The following is a 20,010-nucleotide window of genomic DNA, read 5'->3' on the forward strand; positions in this document are numbered from 1 at the left end:
ACTGGGGTAAGATCCAGTTCATCTTAGGGATTTCAGCCATTAGTCATGCAATAAATGCTCTGGTTTAAAAAAAATAGACAATTGTGGAAATTATAGAGCAAAATGAATTTTATAACTACTGATAACAGTAAAAAAAATACTTTTAATGATAATAAATACCTTATAAAACAGAGGTGGAGATGCTGGAAGCAGTATAAGTATTCTATAATTGTTTCACGTTTCATAGCAGGGAGTTCATGGATGATGTAAAGTTAACACGTATGGTCTAAAATCAAACATCTAAATGCTTGTTATAGTTTTTCACACTTTCCCGTAATCACTGGTTATTGATTTTAGGGTTCTCTTTAAGAACTAAAAGTTCTGTAATTCTTTCCATTAAAAAAAAAAAGTTTCTTCTGTTAAATTCAAGTAAAATTAAAATTTTCACTGAAAATAAATGGACTACCACTCAGCAATGAAAAGGAATGAATCACTGCTGATTCATTCATTCAGCACGAACAAATCACAAAATTATTATTCTGTATGAAAGGATCCAGCACAAAAGAGTAATAATTGCATGATTGCATTTATATAAAAATCTAGAAGATTTAAACTATAGTGACTAAAAACATTTCACTGGTTGCTTCGGGCTGGGAGGAGAGAGAGGCATCGACTGCCTGGGGGCACGAGGAATCCTTTGGGATGACAGAAGTGGTCTGTATCTTGAGTGTGGTAGTTCCCAGGTGTATGAATAGAAGCCATAGAATTTTTATGAAAAACACATTAAAGGGATGCCGCTTATTGTACATACATTACACTTCAATAAACTTAATAAAAACTCTAACCAAAAAAATAGCTTGGATAGTAAGATCCCATTTTTCTAAAATTGTTTCTATCCTTCTCCCTTTATATATTCACAGAGGGCTACAATGAAGTTCATTAAATGTTAATGAAATGTCTATTTCTGAGTGATAGGATTTAAAGTGATTTTTTAATATTTATCTTTGGAATGTTTCCTATTGCTTGAATTTTTATAGTGGGCATGTGTAATTTTTACAACAACTATTGTCATTAATTTAAAATATAGATAAGTCTATAATATTCCATGTGTTCTTCCGGGGAATTGTGCTGGACACGTGATGTAGAGACAGGTGCACAGAACAAGATAGGAGGCCTCTGTCCCAGCCCCACTCCAGCTGGGCCCCCATCTGCTCAGCTGGTTTCACGTGCCCACAGAAAGCGTCTAACTTTGCTCCCCCTCTACCAATAACAGGCCATTTTTGTTCTCCTAGTGCCATGAAAATAGCAATAAAATATAAGTTCTGCATAGCACACCAAAATAGAAATGGCTCCAATTCATCCTGATGAGGGCACTCAGGGGAGATGAGTTCTAGTCTTCAATGTGGTACATGCGACACCCATAAGAGAAGATTGCCAACATGTTTGTGGTTTGCTGGTGACCATACACAAGATATTTAATTTCTTCTTCATTCCTTCTTTGTATAATACAAGGTCAATGTGAAAAAGCATAAATAAAGTTCGTGAAGAAGTGTTTTGAATAATAAAAGTGTTGTTATTTATGCTGAGCAATGCATTTTGTCATTCCGACAGTACACTGTAGTATTAAAGTTTCTATTCTGACAAATTTGGCTAACGACTTTTCCACCTATTCATTAGGTTAAAGGGTGGATTTCTGACTAGTTTAGAATACAGATGGTTCTGTCCTCAAAGCACGGAATCCAACTCTACTGGGACATAACGATATTTTAGTTCAAAGCCTGATAATATACAAAACAAAATGAGTAACGTCCACAATATGACAAAATTGCTAGATAAAATCATAAGGATTTCCCTTATGTAAAAAAATTAGTTTTAAGTGTAAACATTTTCTTTATACAATAAATAAATAAAAGAACTATTGTCTCTCAAAAAAAATGTACTGAGACAACTGTATTGTCTCAAAAAAGAACATCTGATGGTTAAAATTTCATTTTTTTCAGCATTCAATTTGCCTGCTCATAAAATGCTCTGTGATTGCATTTATTGCCTAGCGACTCTATTTACAACCCTTAAAAGTCTGCAATTAGCAGGTCGAATAGCACTGTAGACAGGTCCTCGCCAAGGCGGTACGGATTACTAAGATGCAATATTCCTTTTTAGAAAGAATAATAAGCCTTTATATAGCCATCAAAACCAGTTCAGACTGCAGAGTAAATAACATTTAAAAAATTAAGATGGAAAACAACAACTCTATTATAACTCTCAAATCCCAGAAAGGAAAAACATATGAGCTACTAGGAGCCTTCCAAAGTTAAGCACTTAAACATTTGGCTGTAAAGGTTTTAAAATATATTTTGCGTTAGTAGGTAAACGTGAAATTAAATAAATTATTTTTGATACTACCTGCCTGTGGTATACGTCATCAGTGGGATGAATGGAAAATTCTTACTCAAAAATACAAGACTGTCCCAACCAGTAAAACAAAGACTCATAACAAATTGGATAATAACAATTTACTCTTATCTTCCTGAACTACTTTCAATTTTACTTTCTAATTCTCATAGGACAGATATTATCATCCTTTTTATGATACTACTGCAGGGACAGGTCCTGGCTACACATGAGAATTATGAAAATTCTTATTAAAAATGCAGATTCCTGGGTCCAATCCCCAGGGAGCCTGGTAAGCGCGAGATGAAGCCCAGGATGTGTTTTTAAAAGCCTGCCCACCTCCGCCCTGTGAAATCGATCATTCTGACACAGATGGTCTGTGTCCCCCTGTCTGGATGCAGCCTGCAATCACAGGCTGTTAAAAACATTTAAATCATGTGTTTGTTTGTTTTGTTTTTCCACTTTTCTGCTGGTTGCCCTGTCTTACAAGTTTTCCCACTTGGCTTTTGATTATATAGAAGAATGTAGTGTTATCTTTCTAAACTTGGACATATTTCCATATACCCCCGTCCCCTGAGCCTAAAAAAAGATTATTATCGAAACTGAAAAAAGCTCCACTCTCCCGAGGGCTTATTTATCCTAACGAACTCATATGATTCTAGACAGTTTCTCTGTCGAGACAAAACAGTATTCCCCTCCATCTAATAATGATTCATTCTGGGTTAGAATTTTCTCAAGATATTTTTTTTTAAAGTATAACTAGATTATATTCACCACCTTTCTCACAAGCCTATATACCCCCCAAATAAAATCAGTAAAAAGAATAATGACTGCCTTCTACAGAAGGTTAGTAGTACATGATGTTGCGTAAATCAAAGTGAATTCAAGACCAAGCTTAAGCCACTTCCTGTGAAAAGCTTCCTGATCCCGCCCCTCTTCTCCCCTGTGTCCTGCCCACTCCTGATTGTGACACCTCCCTCTGGAACTCTGGGGAGATTCACTCAGTGCCTCTGATGGCAGTTGTCCGATCTGTCGTATAGTCTGATTTCACGCCTGCCCCCCAGCTACCAAAGCTTGACTTTCTCAAAGATACAGACAGTGCCTTACGGTACATGCCACATGAACCAGAAAAGCAGTGGCTGCGTAGCCTCCTTTTCTCTTTACATTCATACATACCCAGGGTGCACAGAGCCCTCTCACATCCACCTTAAGCTTTTTCTTCTTTCTTCACAAACCCACAGAGATTCTGTGACTTTCCATGGCTCTTTTCTCCTCTATCTCAGCTACTTCCAACTTGGCTGTGCAAAAACTATTGCAGGGGCTTCCCTGGTGGCGCAGTGGTTGAGAATCTGCCTGCCAATGCAGGGGACACGGGTTCGAGCCCTGGTCTGGGAAGATCCCACATGCCGCAGAGCAACTAGGCCCGTGAGCCACAGTTACTGAGCCTGCGCGTCTGGAGCCTGTGCTCCGCAACAAGAGAGGCTGCGGTAATGAGAGGCCCGCGCGCCGCAATGAAGAGTGGCCCCCGCTTGCCGCAACTAGAGAAAGCCCTCGCACAGAAACAAAGACCCAACACAGCCATAAATAAATAAATTAATTAATTTTAAAAAAAAAGAAAAAAAAAACTATTGCAATATAGCAATTTCTATCAATTGACTTCAATAAGGGTATATACTGTCAACCGCCAGAACTCAAGGCCGTCCTCTTTCTAAGCGTTTTCTGTGGCTTAGTGCTTTGATCCAGAGCTTGTGAGCTGCCCTAGAGAGAGACCCACGTACCTCATCCTGCAGGAGAGTCTTACTGTACTCCAGGTGGTGCCTCTCCAAGATGGACGATCCATGAAGCCTTGCTAATGGAGATGTGGATCTAGGAGGAAAAGGATAATTTTAGCTATTTAAACATTACACATAAGGTTACATGATACAGAATCTTTACAATCTGAGAATTTTTTTCGTTTCTTCCCTCTCCCCTAATGCCTGTGAAACAGTTGGAAGTAACATATTGGAAAAGAATTTTTAGATTTAGAACAGGAGAATATGCTCTTTTTAAAAAATCCTTTCAAAAAAAAAAAACACCCTAATTTGTTAAATGCATAAAATGATTGACTTGTTTAAACTACGAAGTTTGGTTCACTCCCTGCATCTAAAATTGTTAACTTCCCTGGAGCTTATGGAGGTGACTATGACTTATAGAACATGTAGCAAACTTGTTGAAGCCCATAGTTTATTTGCACAGGAAGTGTATATTAAGAATTTCCAGGAACCAAAATGAAAATGATAAAGTAACATTTCTTTTCTCCTCTAAGACAGTGACATAAATTTAAATTTCCCATTTGTTAGTGGTGAGGTCACAGTTTTATGTAAAGTGGGGTCTTTGGTACCCTGTCTTTCTATAATTCTTCCTGTTCAAGGAAGGGGAAGCAACATTGAAAATAAAAAGGTGTGCACAGGGAACTCTGTTCAATATTCCATAATAACCTAAATGGGAAAAAAACTTGAAAAAGAACAGATACATGTATATGTGTAACTGAATCACTTTGCTGTACACCTGAAACTAACACAACATTGTAAATCACCTATACTCCAATACAAAATAAAAATTTTTTTAAAAAAAATAAAAAGGTGAAAAGAAAAGATGGAGAGAAGCTGAGGTGAAAGGTCTAATAGATAATATGAAGACTTTGTTATAGAAATATGGAATAAATAATTTTAAGGAAGGGAGAAATCAGAAATATGGGTGGCAGTCTTAGTAGAGTTTCATTTAATTTCAGAAAGAACAGAACTTTAGGGAGGAGAGGAGTCATTAACAGGTCACTAACAGGTCTGGTAAACCAAGTATCCTAGTTAGGGAACAATCAGACTATGTCCGATCCACACTATAATTGATCATAATTTTAATACATATTCAAATACCTACACTGTGTCAGCACTGGAGATTTAAACAAATAAAAAAAGCTCAATTTCAGTTAGAAATGAGTGGTATCTTAGTTCCTTTAGGTTTAAAAACATTACTCAAGAAAGGCTACTGGGGAGCTAGATATTCAACCAGTCTCAAAATAACACCTCACGGATTACGTATTAATACAAAGGAGAAAATGTACTTTTGCATAAAGAGATCTGCTGAATATTACTCATAAACAGTTTAACTTAACCTTATAGTTAATGGAACAAATTGATATCATGAGCCTCCTGATGCAATGCACTGAGGACACAACATCACCTACGTAGAATTCCCACCAAAAATGTTTACCCTGAATCCAGTAATCAGAAAACAACTGGACAAATCCAAATTGAGGGATATTATGCAAAACAACTGGTCTAGACTCTTCAAAAATGTCAACATTCTGAAAGATCCAAAAAAGTTAAGGAACAATTCTAGATTAAAGGAGATTCAAGATATTTGACGACTAAATGCAATGTGTGAGCCTTGATTGGACCCAAAACAGAGAAGAAAAGGACATTATTGGGAAAATTGGAATAAACATTCTATATTAGATAACAGTATTCTACCAATGTTAAATTTCTTGAGAGCGATCATTATATTGTATTTATATAAACAAATGTCCTCCACGTTCTCAGGAAATACGTGCTGAAATATTTTCGGGTGAAATGTCATGCATGAGGCCTGCAACTATCTCACAAATGGTTTAGTAAAAAAAAAAAAAAAAAAGAAAAAATTATTTTACACACACACACATCTGTTAACCCAGTTGAGTAACATCCCAACTTCCTGAAGGAATCTGAAGATGTGGGGTGGGTGTGGGTGACTATTGTCAGTATATTCTGGGAAATTTTGCAGTGGTAAAGATGATTGAAGACTGGATACAAGTAAATTTTAACCTAAAATTTAAGAAGTAGAAAATGGTATAATCTGTAGATGACAGAACAGGGAGATTGACGTTAATCTATGAAACAGTTTAAACTGCTTCACAGTTTGTAAGCACTTACAGAATAACTACTAGGAAATTCCAGAGAAGGTTTAGAAAGAGAAAATGATGCTGAATTGATGTTATGAACACTTTTGTGATATGGTTTGTGAGAGAGGAAGGCCAGAAACCGTGTGTGTCTGGATTTCAGCAAGACAACTGAGAAGAAGCTTCAAGATATGTTCTGTATGAGTTGGAATATTGAGTGTGGACAAATACTGAACAGCACCACCCAGTGAGTGCTGTTTAATTAACTGTCTTCCCCAGGGATAGGTTCTAGCCCCAAGTCTCAGAACTCTGCCCTGGTTTCGTCCTGATGCACAGTTTTATCAGTGACTTGAATGAATATTGATGGAAATCATGACTATCTAATTTTCAGATGATAAAAAAGCTGGAAAAAATAACTAATCCATTGGCTGACAGACTGCTTTAAAAGGCAATTTCAATTAAGAGTGGAATAAAGAATCAGATTAACACAGCAAAGGAAACCATAAGTGAAATGAAAAGACAACCTACGGAATGGGAGAAAATATGTGCAAACAATGTGACCGCCAAGCGATTAATTTCCAAAATATACAAACAGCTCATACAGCTCAATATAAAAAAACAAACTAATGACCCAATCAAAAAATGGGCAGAAGACCTAAATAGACATCTCTCCAAAGAAGACATACAGATGGCCAACAGGCACATGAAAAGATGCTCAACATTGCTAATTACTAGAGAAATGCAAATCAAAACTACAATGAGGTATCACCTCACACCAGTCAGAATGGCCATCATTTTAAAAATCTACAAATAATAAATGCTGGAGAGGGTGTGGAGAAAAGCGAACCCTCCTACAGTGTTGGTGGGAATGTAAGTTGGTGCAGTCACTATGGAAAACAGTATGGAGGTTCCTTATAAAACTAAAAATAGAGTTACTATGTGATTCAGCAATACCACTCCTGGGCATATATCAGGAAAAGACGAAAACTCTAATTCAGAAAGATACATGCACCCCAATGTTCACAGCAGCACTATTTACAATAGCCAGGACAAGGAAGCAAACTAAATGTCCATCGACAGATGAACGGATACAGAAGATGTGGTGTATATATATATATGGTATATATACCATACAGAAAATGTGGGAGATATATATATAGATATAAATATAGATATATATATATGGTGGAATATTACTCAGCCATATAAAAGAATGAAATAATGCTATTTGCAGCAACATGGATGGACCTAGAGATTATCCTATTAAGTGAAGTAAGTCAGACAGAGAAAGACAAATATTATATGATATCACTTATATTTGGAATCTCAAAAAATCATACAAATGAACTTATTTACAAAACAGAAATAGACTCACAGACATAGAAAACAAACTTAGGTTACCAAAGGGGAAAGAGGGAGGGAGGGATAAACTAGGAGTTTGGGATTAACACACACACACCACCATATATAAAACAGATAAACATCAAGGACCTACTGTATAGCACAGGGAACTATATTCAGTATCTTATAATAACCTTTAATGGAAAGGAATCTGAAAAAGATAGATTATATATATACATATATATATGTATATATATAAAACTGAATCACTTTGCTGTACACCAGAAACTAACACAACGTTGTAAATCAACTAAACTTCAATTTAAAAAAAAAGAACCAAATTAAGAAGATGTTGGTGGGAATGTAAATTGATACAGCCACTATGGAGAACAATATGGAGGTTCCTCAAAAAACTAAAAATAGAATTACCATTTGATCCAGCAATCCCACTACTGGGCATACACCCAGAGAAAACCGTAATTCAAAAAGACACATGCACCCCAATGTTCACTGCAGCACTATTTACAATAGCCAGGTCATGAAAGCAACCTAAATGCCCATCGACAGACAAATGGATAAAGAAGATGTGGTACATATATACAATGGAATATTACTCAGCCATAAAAAGGAATGAAATTGAGTCATCTGTTGAGACGTGGATGGATCTAGAGACTGTCATACAGAGTGAAGTAAGTCAGAAAGAGAAAAACAAATATCGTATATTAACGCATGTATGTGGAACCTAGAAAAATGGTACAGATGAACCAGTTTGCAGGGCAGAAGTTGAGACACAGATGTAGAGAACAAACGTATGGACACCAAGGGGGGAAAACCGTGGTGGGGTGGGGATGGTGGTGTGCTGAATTGGGCAATTGGGATTGACATGTATACACTGATGTGTATAAAATTGATGACTGATTAAAAATAATAATAATAAAAAAAATGCAAAAAAAAAAAGAAGATGAAATTTAATTAGGATTAAATATAAAGTATTTCAGATCATGTTTGGATTATTATGTCAAACCCCAAGACCCACATTTAAGGAATGACATAAAAACACTGGAGTGGGTTCAGAGAAGAATAACAGATAAAATTATATGTATAGAAAATATTATATGAGAAATGATTAAAACAAAACTTCAACCAGGTATATTCAACCAGGAAAAGAGGAGGGGGAAATAATAATTCTCTTTAATATATGAAGGAATAGCCTGTGGATGAGAAATTATACATATTCTAACAGCTTCAGAGACTTGAACTAGGACTAACAGAAGTTATAAGGAGACCAATTTCAATTTGATATCATGAAGAACATTCAGCCATTAGAATCATCCAAAAATATAAGAGTCTGCCTTGTGAGCCATTATAAAAAATAACGGAATGTAGACTAGAGACTCGGGAAGAAATACAGTAGGGAAGAGGCCTGCGTTGAATGTGGGGCGGGGGAGGATGAGATAAATGCTAAAATTCCTCAGATTTTTTGCGATAACCACATCTCTTCAGACACAAAACAGAGGTGAGTAAAGGAGACTGAAAGATGAGAGAATTGAAAAACTAACCAAGAAAAGGGGGATGAAAGGAACAAAGAAATCTATGAACCTATAAAAGAATGAAGCAGAAAACAAAATGGCCAGAAAAGTGAACAAAGAGAACAAAAGAACTCAAGGGAATAATAAAAATTTGAAAATGGCAAGGTTTCTAGGGCATTGCCAGAGGGCATAGTCTAAAGCTGGGAGATAAGGATGAAAACCAGAACCCAGAGGGTTAGACATTTTGGAGACAAGAAATCAGACCAAGGGCACAAGGTCAAGCCAGGAAGCTGTGTCCCAACAGCTTCAGCTTACACTGCACAGTAGCCTGATCGGCACCATCAACATGAGAATAATAATTCAGTCTTATTCAATCTTCTGCTAACTGTATTTACCAGTGTAATGTCTCCAGATCTTTGTGGACTCCTGAGCAATTCCCCCAGCACAGTAAGGGCACATAATGAGATTCATCAAGAATCATTATGGAGGACAGGGTGCAAAAAGACACTTGATCACAGCAGCTTAGCGGAGCTGCCAGAACCATTACACCTGTGCTAAGGTGCCTGCGGTCAGGAACCCCTCACACAGGTCCCAGTCCTTCCATCACCACATGTTCTTGCTGTCCAGTCCACAGAGAGAAATGCAAGAAGGTCAGCACGCCCATCGCTGATGAACAGAAGGACCCACGTAGACTCCCAAAGCCAGGCCAAAGCAGCAGCCTGGGATGTGGCCTCATCCTTTCTGCAATCCTGGAGACGAGATGCCACATCCAATTTGGCTACTTCTTTTAATCTAAGGCAAGTTAGATTTGACTGCTTAGAGGCGGATAATAGTACCTCCCACATGGGAGGGCCGTGAGGATTAAAAGAGGCCATGGGTATCAAGTTCTCAGCCTGATCTCCAGCACACAAGAAGTGCTCGGTGTGGTACATATATACAGTGGAATACTACTCAGCCTTTAAAAAGAATGAAATAATGCCATTTGCAGCAGCAGGGTGGACTTAGAGATTGTTATACTGAGTGAAGTAAGTCAGACGGAGAAAGAGAATATCGTATGATATCGCTTATATGCAGAATCAAAAAAGAAATGATACAAATAAACTTATTTACAAAACAGAAACAGACTCACAGACCTAGAGAATGAACTTATGGTTACCAGGGGGGAAGGGTGAGGGGAAGGGATAGTTAGGGAGTTTGGGATTGACATGTACACACTGCTATATTTAAAACGCATAACTGGTACTTCCCTGGTGGTGCAGTGGTTAGGATTCCACGCTTCCACTACAGCGGGACACAGGGAAGAATCGATACATTTATATGTATAACTGAACCACTTTGCTGTACACCTGAAACTATCACAACATTATTAATCAACTATACTCCAATATAAAATAAAAGGTTAAAAAAAAAAAAGTAAAGGGCTGGAACTCTCAAGACGAAGACGTTGCTTACCCGGAACCCAGAGTGGAGATTCCCTTTTCAAGGCAAAGCCTGATTGGTAGAGTTGCTGAAGGTGAAAAGTCACTGCTCACAAGGTGCATTTCATTCACTGAGTAAATTTCTTCAGCATCTACTGTTTCACATATACAATTTCATGTGATTCTCACAGCAGTCTTTAAGAGGTCGATATTATGCCCATTTTACAGTTAAGAAACAGAATCTCAAATAGATTAAATGATTTGCCCAAGATCCCTCAACCAGGAAGTATCTGGATCCCATAAAACCAGACTCCAAAGCTCATTCTCTCTAAATTGTCTCACTCCCTCTGGTACCTCTGGAGAGGGGTAGGTCATGTGTCACAGATGAAGATACAGTGTGGCCAAGGCAGATAGAGCTTCTTAAGTGTCACTATCAAGGAGTTAGGCTGGCTATGGCATTGCTGATGAATTTTGAAAAGTGCCAATGACACAATAACAGTAATAATAATAATACTTAATAATTATTAACTGCCAAGAGCCAACCATGAGCTGAGTGCCTTATATGCCTAGTCTCATTTAATCTTTACAATGACCTTAATTATTAGGTACCGTTACTATAATTCTTAATTTCCCAATGAGGAACTCGAAGCTTAGAAAGTTTAAATAACTTGTGAACCCAATAAATCCAAATCTGTCTGAGCTGAGGGACTGTACCCTTACAATTGCACTTCCTTTCTTGGGCAAGAGAGGAAGATGGTGATGTTGTTAAGATGCAAGGTCAGCTGAAGGTCAGTTGGTGGAAGTATAAGGACCAGGGATGTGAGAGGTAGTTAGCCCGGGAAGAAATGTTCTCTAGCTTGAGCTGGTGGGGTGCTACCCAGGTGTGTACAGGTGTAAGCCAAAGATCAATGCTCTTTAATGTATGAATTCAATACTTTGATGAAACAAAGTTGAAAAAAGGAGTGAAGGCGTTTACAAATAAGGCGGGGGCACCAGAACGCATTGACGTGGCCGCATGTGTTCACTTACTTCATCTGATACAAATTATTGGTGCCTCTGTGGTCAATGTCATGGCAGAAGGCAGCAGTAAGCATGGCAAAGGCTTCAAGATCCGTGTAGTATTTCTTCAGTCTTCCTGTCTAAAAAAATAGACATATATATTTACTTGGATTAATGCACCTCTGCAGCATGTGCAGTGAGGCCAGCCTGCAATGGAGAAGGGGGTCTGCTGTGTTTTTAGAGCAAGCTGGCTTTATTTCTTGAGGACTGTAGCTCATTCTGGGCAGTTACAAACCCAGCAGTAACTGAATTTTCCTTTATGGATATAAGGACATGAGTGTCAGAGTGATAATTCAGCCAAATGCCCAGGGATACCCACGTACCCTGGCATTATCTCCAGGGGGGTTGGGGGTTTATGGGACTGTATCCATGAATTCCAAAATTACTGATCTAAAGTGATGGACTGTATCCATTTCTCACCACACTCAGGAGGGAGATGCACAGGTTTATGATGATTCACGGGCTCTGTACCTACCATCAGCAAAGTGAACATCGTCTGCCCCACATTGAACCCGTATCGCCAGTTGTGGTAAGTGACGGCACGGTACCCCTTCCTCACCGTGTACATCCATCTGGTGAGAACCTGCCACCAAAGAAGACAACACCACTCAGACTTTGGAGTAGAATTCTAAAGGTAAGAAGGTCTGTGACAACCTTATCTGAAAAGATAGGTTGGCCTTGTTTACAGGGTTTAAGTGGACATATTGACGAAGTTAATGATAATTTAAAATCCACACTGCAGGGAATCTTTTGAACCACAGGAAATTTTAGTGGAGTACAGCCACAGAATCACAGCATTTTAAATTAAATACCATCTGACCTCTACAGGTACTTTGAATTTCTCCACCACATTTATTTCAAAAAACAGCCGAAGTCCACACTTAATCAGTTCGTGCTCTGTGATGGGGAAGTCGCTGAAGCGGAATTCATACAGGTCTACGGCCTGTGGGTCTGGTAGGTCCTCTTTCTGTTGAAACAAGGACCAAGTGTTCCAGATTACATTCATTTTTTTCCATTTAGTCTCATATACCCGACATTGGACATAAAACAAAATTACAATAAAAGGATGCCACATGCAATTCACTGAGCTTCTACCTGCCCGGTGCTGGGTTATGCCTTATTATGCTCACAACAAACCTACACAATGGTCCTCAGTTTCCAGATGGTGAAACTGAGGCTCAGCTATACTAAGAAGCTTTCTAAGTGATGGCATTCAATTCTAAATCAGACCCTAGTGGCTATTTTCTTTCTTTGATGCAAGATAAAATGTTTACTTGCAGCAGCCTAACCCATTTTCAATACTCAACTTCTCTTTTTTCCTTCCAGAAATATTCAGTAAACAGTAAACGATGGCTTAATTCAATTCTATCGTATTATCTTTACCTGTTCAGTGATGCTTTCCTACTCGTCTGTGGGCTCCATAAGGATGGGATCTGGTCTGTTTTATTTGCTGTGGTATCTCAGAACCTGTAGGGCCTGTCCCATGGAGTTGCTTGGTAAATGTTTGTTGAGTGAATGAATGAATGAATGCCCCACAGTGTACTGGTACACTTGCAGACATCTCATTTAACCCGCCCCCCTGTCAGGATTTAGGACTAGGTGAAAAAACAGTGAATTAGTCCCATGAATATTGACATGGCTTGGGAGAGAAAAATATGGATCTTGGCCTTAAGGAACTTAACTGACTAAAATGGTTATAAAATACAGACCAGTGAAAGGTGAAAGCTTAGAACATTCCCAGAGCACAGTGCCAGGGCTGGGAGAAATTGCAGGCAGCCTGGGGGAACTGAAGGAGGAGAGACTCTGGAGGGCTGTGTATTCAGCTGATGTGGTAGAAGGCAGGTCAGAGACAGTCCCACGGGAGGAGAGAAGCAGGCGAGGGCTGTGTGGGTCCAGCAAATGGACGTGCAGGAGCAAAATTCAGTTCAGTGGGTATTTACTGAGCCCGTTATAAATCCTTAATACTGTGCTAAGATCACGTCCCTCAGTAAGTTCAAGGTTTCCCAGAGGATGATTCATGCTCTATTTGTACAAATGTCAACACCAAATGGTATATGGCTCTTTTAAGTATAATTATGGTTTCTGTTCCCCTAACCCCCGGGTCTGGGCTGGCCCCTCAAACCCTTGCCCTTCTCTTCAGGGAACTTCCTGGTCCTCCTGCGCCCCCTTCTCATCAAGGCCACTCTCACACTGTCACTTTAGGCAGAGATCTCTCTCCTACAACGCTGTGGTTTGGAGCCAGAAGACTAATATTCAGTTCTGGGTTGGTATTAGCTATTGGGTTGGCCAAAAGGTTCGTTCGGGTTTTTCCGTAAGATGCTACCCAATACATCAATGTTCTCATCTGTGAAATGGGAATGACAAGAGTAACATTTTTATCTTTGTTGTTTTAATGAAAAAGCAGTGCCAATTTTATTTGCGTGTGTCAGAGAAAATTAGAGGGGATTCAACTCATGGCCCCTAGTAACACTTCACAAAACTCCTTTCTCATAGGACCTCCTGTGTCCTCTGCCAAAGCCTTCTCATCACTTTCTCTCTCTCCAGACCCTCCCAGATTCCTTGCCCAAAGGGGCTCTTTTTCTGCATTCATTTTTATTCATTCAACAAACATTTATTGGTTCCTATCTATGTTGTAGGCATTATGGATAAAGCAATGAAGAAAGCAGACATTGTCACTGCCCCTGAAACACACATTCTCGTGGGGAGAGACAAAAAATAAGCACACCTTTTTAAAAATCAGACTAAGGGGCTTCCCTGGTGGCGCAGTGGTTGAGAATCTGCCTGCCAATGCAGGGGACACGGGTTCGAGCCCTGGTCTGGGAAGATCCCACATACCACGGAGCAACTGGGTCCGTGAGCCACAATTACTGAGCCTGCGCATCTGGAGCCTGTGCTCCGCAACAAGAGAGGCCGTGATAGTGAGAAGCCCGCGCACCGCGATGAAGAGATGGCCCCCACTTGCCACAACTAGAGAAAGCCCTCGTACAGAAACGAAGACCCAACACAGCCATAAATAAATAAATAAATAAAGACTTAAAAAAAAAAAAAATCAGACTAAGAAAAGAATTACGGGGTATGGTGGGGGGTGCCCAATGCCCAGAACCTCCCTGTTGGAGGTCGCCTCAGCCCTGCTGTTCTCAGAGTATTATATAAAGATCAAACGTGAAAATGCTTTTTAACGCATTATTGGGTCAGTCACACTAAAGCGTAAATGTGCATTTCAGCAGGAAACAAAGTAAGAAGTTCTCAGAATTATGACTCCCAGACCCCATTTACAGTTACAGGTGAACCGATAAAACAATACTACAATATGGAAATCACAGGTTTTGAAAAACAGCAGTCATACAGCAGTGATACACAGAGGTTGATAGAAATAAAGGCTTTTGATTCGTCTGATAAGTAGGAACTCTGGCCCCAAAGGCTGGTCTTCCCCTCTTTGAAGGAACCCACAGCTGAGGTGGAATGAGAGGAGGGGGCTGCTGCCACCCCACGTGCCATAACGTGGCGCCACCCACCTGCTGCATCCCGGCTGGCTCACTCCGTCTGCTCCGGGAAGAAGCCCTTGGGTATCTGATCAGGTCCCTTCGCAGGTCCCAGTGTGCCAGGCTGCCATGGTCTCGTCCCACCGCCCTGCCAGGCCTCACGGGCTGCTCCCCTCTTCCGCTCACTGGGGCTCCGGCCATACCCAGCTGTCTTCGGTCTCCTGTGTCCCCATGCCCTGGTCTGCACTGTCCTGCTTCCCCTTCCCCTCTCCAGCCATCTCCAAGCCCCCACTGTCAATCTCTGCCCAGCCAATTCCTGCTTTCCCTGCAGGCCTCCATGCCATGGCCTCATCTCGCATTCTGTCGTCTTCTGTGAGCGGAATCAGGCCCTTAGCCTCCCCAGGGCCCTCGGTGCTCACGCCCTGTGAACCCATTCACTCAAGGCAGTGTCACTGCTTGTATTTTTTGTCTCCCTTCTCTGGGACGCCCTCTCCTCATCTCCCATGGTCTGGTAAACATGAGCTGCAGGGCATGCGCGAGTGAACTGAAATGTCCTGGGAAGCAGAGGGGAAGATGGGAGGACGACTTTCCCCACTTCCTTTGCCCGAGTCACTGCACTGCTACCTCAGTGCTTCCCAGCCCAGCAACATGCACCTGCTGTTATACCTATAAAAGGGACCACACCTTCCCTGGACTGAGAGTTAAAATGCATCCCTGCAGAAAATCATGGTAAGTGGAGATGCATAAATATTTATGTAGCTTGGAAATTATGCCAATAGTTTTGGAGAACCCCTCTGAAATATGTTTGTTTCTTGAGTTAAGTTTTATGTGGCAATGATTTGGGATGAGGTTAGAGCACATTTTATGTTCAAAATAGGCCATTTTATTGTAAAGCTACTGGTTCTTTGCCCATTTTATTGCTTCTCCATCATAAGACCCTTCCTCCTCTAAATAGGGAACTAGAAAATTTCCAACATGTCATGGATGTCAATTAAAGCTTTGTTTTACAAGAAGATAAGTTTTGTTGTAGGTAAATGAGGAGAAGGAGTCATCTTCTGGACCAAGTGTGAGAGGAAAGTGCTCAGAGGTAAAGCCAAAGAGAGTGAGAGAAGGAGGAAGAGCCTCAAGTGACATGAAATTATAAAGGTGGGAGCAGATCCCTGAAAAAGGGGTCACAGGCCACTGGCTCTGTGGTGGTACAGCCAAGGGCCAGGACGGGAGGATAGAGCCCATAAAAATGGGAATGCGGAAGGTGAGATATTCAGTACATCTTAGTTCAGAAAGAAGAACACATGTCGTGGATTGGATAGGGGCAGTGGAAAACAGGATGAGGTAGTTAGGGAGGGAAATAAGTGTGATGTTATTTCAATTTCAAGTAGACTGTATTCAAGCCTCTGAAATTGAAGGTCTAGGGGCCTTGGTAATCCCAGGTTCTTAATTGGGATCCCAGAAGGGCCACGCTCTAGAAATAAGGGCTCTACCCTAGTAGCAAGAGCAAAACTGAAATAGACCACCCCTAACAAAATCTAAAACCAACTCCTTCGCCTGCCAGAAGAAAATCTAACCCTTTGAACAGAAAGATAGTATCTCCCAGAGCCCCTACAAGTCTTAATCCACAGTGTCTGGTTTTCAATTTAAAAACTATGAAGTATGCTTTAAAATGATCAAATGACTAAAACCCAAGAGTAAAAATAGACAGTAGAACCAGACATATAGGTGATTCAGGTATCTAGATGGAGAATTCAAAATCACTATGGTGAATAAATTTAAGAAGATAGAGAGATAAAGTAGATTAAATGATGGAAAGTTTCAGCACAGAGTTGGAATCTTTAAAAAAAGAATTAAATATACATTCTAGAACTGAAAAAGATAATCTCTGAAATTAAAAACTTACTGGATGGGTTTAACAGTTGATTGTAGAACATGTGTTTGGGTGGGTTTAAACAGTAGACACAACAAAATACAGGCTTAATGACTGGAAGAGAAGTTATTTCAACTAGATATAATAGGGGTGACCCAATGGCAACAATAGGAAAGAACTGAATTCCTCCAGGGTCCAGAAGAGAAGCTAGCAATGGCAGATGATAATGGTGCCTCTAAGGGTCTATCTACATTCTATTGTAATTCTGCCATGTCTTCCAGGGTGGCCATACTGTAATCCAGAGCTATTAAAATAAACCAGGCCATGCTACCCCTAGAGTCTGTGCCTGCATTCCCTTATGCAGTAATCTAGTTTAACTATGATTCTAAATTATCTTTGTGGATTGTACTGTAGGGGACAAAGAGAAAGAAAAGCAAGGACCCAGAAGATCACTCTGTAGAAGAAATCTCTTTCCTTTTTAGCTTTGAAAGGTGCCAGAGAAGAGGAAACTCAACACTAACTTGAAAAATGAGAACAAGTGTCCTACTATATTTTATTTAAAAGGCATTAACGATAGAAGTAAAACACTTACCAAAATTGTGACAAGTTGTTTTTCTTCACAGTCTTCAATTACATCTATATTTAACTTCTCTTTAAATTTCTAAAATGTAAAAGCAAAGGAGGTGTGAAATTCCTATAAAGTTGATTTCTATCTGATTCCTTTACTCTTAAAATCAGTTAAAATAAACTATGTTGTAATGAGTTCCATGAAAGATGCATTCTGGATACAAAGAAGATCTATAGCACTTGATTATGTAGAATTTTCTCTAAAAATTAATTATTCTCTCTTTTCCCCCCAAAATGTAACAGTAGCTGTCTCAAAAAAAGAGAGAGAGGGAGAGGGTGAGGGAGACGTCGGTTGTTTGCATGTAGTCGAGAAAAATGAATAGCTTACATCTGTTTTTCTTTAGTTTATAGCAATTTCCCTTTATTCTCCCCAGACATTTTCATCTTCAACGTCTCAAACTCTCAAATCAAATTTCTTTTAAGTCTCAAACCACCCAGCAAAACCAAAACCAACCAACCCAACAAACAAAAACACCCCAGGAAAACTACATCCACACACACTCTGAAAGCTTTTGAAATAAAGGAATAGAGACAGTGGGTGTGTTATATTTTCCCTTCATTTGGTGGTGATTAGAACACTGTTAGCGAATATCTACTTGTTCTCCAATCATCCGTGATGCTGATCTTGGTCATGTTTGTACCTTGAAAATTTTAGTGAATTTGATGTGAGGAAAGAATTGAATTGAGCTTGCACAGCTGGGCTTGCTCTCTTGTACTTGTCATCACCATGAGAAGAACATCTATCAGGTAGCTGTTGATCAAGGATGATAGATGCAGAAAGCAAATCAAACACACAGCTTGGAGCCCAGCCCAACCAAGATTAGTTGAAGTCTGGTCAACCCACAAACTCATAAGTGAGAAATAAATGCTTATTGTCATATACCACTGAGAGGTTATGGTTGTTATACAGCATTACACGGCAACAGCTGACATTTCGCTCCCTAGAAATATTTTTTTCCTTGCTAACACTCTTGAATCTAGACCTCATTACTCCAGCTCCTACAGAGCTATTTTTAACAAAGTGCTATTCCAACCAAGCAGCCTGGAAATTCAGTAAGGCTCTGTGTACTGTGGACCACTCAAGTTCCCCCCAACCCCTCCTTCTTTGTTTCTCCCCTCCTTAGCCCAGAACTAAACCTATTCTCATTTGTCAGACCTCTGGGTAATTAGGCGAATTCCAGAAGCCATGGTTAGATAGCATCTAATGTCACAGGACTGAATTCCTCACTTACCAAAATGGACTTGATTTCATCAGGAGTAGCTTTGGTGTGGTTCATGAGCATTTCCTGGGCTATGTCCTTTCTGTTTTCTAGTTTATTCATTTTCTCATAGGTGTCAGTATTTAAAAGAGACCATCCGAGAAATTGTGTGAGAGTCTGAAATAGATAAAATGTGATTCGATTCTCTAAAACTAAAGAAAAAACGATTTGGAGGCAACAGTTTGCATGCTTTCCTATCAATCAATCTCCCTTCCACCATCCACAACCCAGTTCCTTGTTTTAATCTAAGAAAAAAAAAGAAAAAGTAAAATAATCAGCCCCAGACAATAAAATTGGCTAAGCCCTTGCTTTTCAAAGTGCTCCATGCACCATGAATACTTTATTAGAGGAGAGGAATTACAAAAATCCAGTAGATAAAGCATGACCTGAAAATCAGAGAGGGCTGGAGGTGGCAGCAAGGGTGAGAGGTGATAGAAGGGGAGTAGGAAGTAAGGAGAGAGAGACCTTTCCCCAATTCCCTAGTACTGAAAAGAATTTTATTAAGCCAAAAGTTCACACTTTGGTAGAAAACAGTACAGTTTACGGAAGTCAGGAAACAGAAATGACACAATAACAACATATTGACTGCAACCATGTGTGACTCACGTCTTAATTGCCCTTCAGAAACATCATTCCAGAATAACAAATAGTTATGCATCTTCTATTATTTCATGCATTTCATCTACTTCCATTATTTTATAATTGCACTTACCTCAGTGATGTGTTCATCATACTCATCAAAAGGCTTTCCACCCTTCCTGTTGTAAAATGTAGCTACGCCCACGATGTCTTCTTTCTTGTTGACAATAGGCAGGGACAAGACGTTTTTAATGACCCAACCAGTCTCATCTACAGGTCCTTTCTACAAACAATAAAGACACTGAGGTTATTTTTTAACTTTTTTTTTTTTTGAAATAACTATAGGCACACAGGAGGTTGCAAAAGAAATGTACAGAGAAGTCCCATGTACCCTTTAGCCAGTTTTCTCCATGATAACATCTTGTGTCACTATGGTACACTGACAAAACCAGGGAATACATATTGGTACGATCCATGGAGCTTATTCAGATTTCACCAGATTTATATGTATGTGTGCACGTGCGGGGGTATGCAGGAGTGTTTCTATGCAAATTCATCACATAGGTAGATAT

At 39.6% G+C, this 20,010-nt stretch overlaps 1 protein-coding gene across 1 annotated transcript in view; it reads right to left on the minus strand.

Moving 5' to 3' along the window:
* The window catches only part of PDE6C (phosphodiesterase 6C), a 61,526-nt gene that overhangs the window by 16,726 nt on the left and 24,790 nt on the right, over positions 1 to 20,010 (minus strand). The window contains 7 exon segments of the mRNA XM_082339741.1: positions 4,149 to 4,236; positions 11,601 to 11,710; positions 12,106 to 12,213; positions 12,451 to 12,597; positions 17,566 to 17,634; positions 18,833 to 18,976; positions 19,572 to 19,721. Coding sequence (XP_082195867.1) covers positions 4,149 to 4,236; positions 11,601 to 11,710; positions 12,106 to 12,213; positions 12,451 to 12,597; positions 17,566 to 17,634; positions 18,833 to 18,976; positions 19,572 to 19,721 — 816 coding nt within the window.

The sequence above is a fragment of the Balaenoptera borealis genome (genome assembly GCF_965194805.1).
Source record: "Balaenoptera borealis genome assembly, chromosome: 10".
NCBI lineage: Eukaryota > Metazoa > Chordata > Mammalia > Artiodactyla > Balaenopteridae > Balaenoptera > Balaenoptera borealis.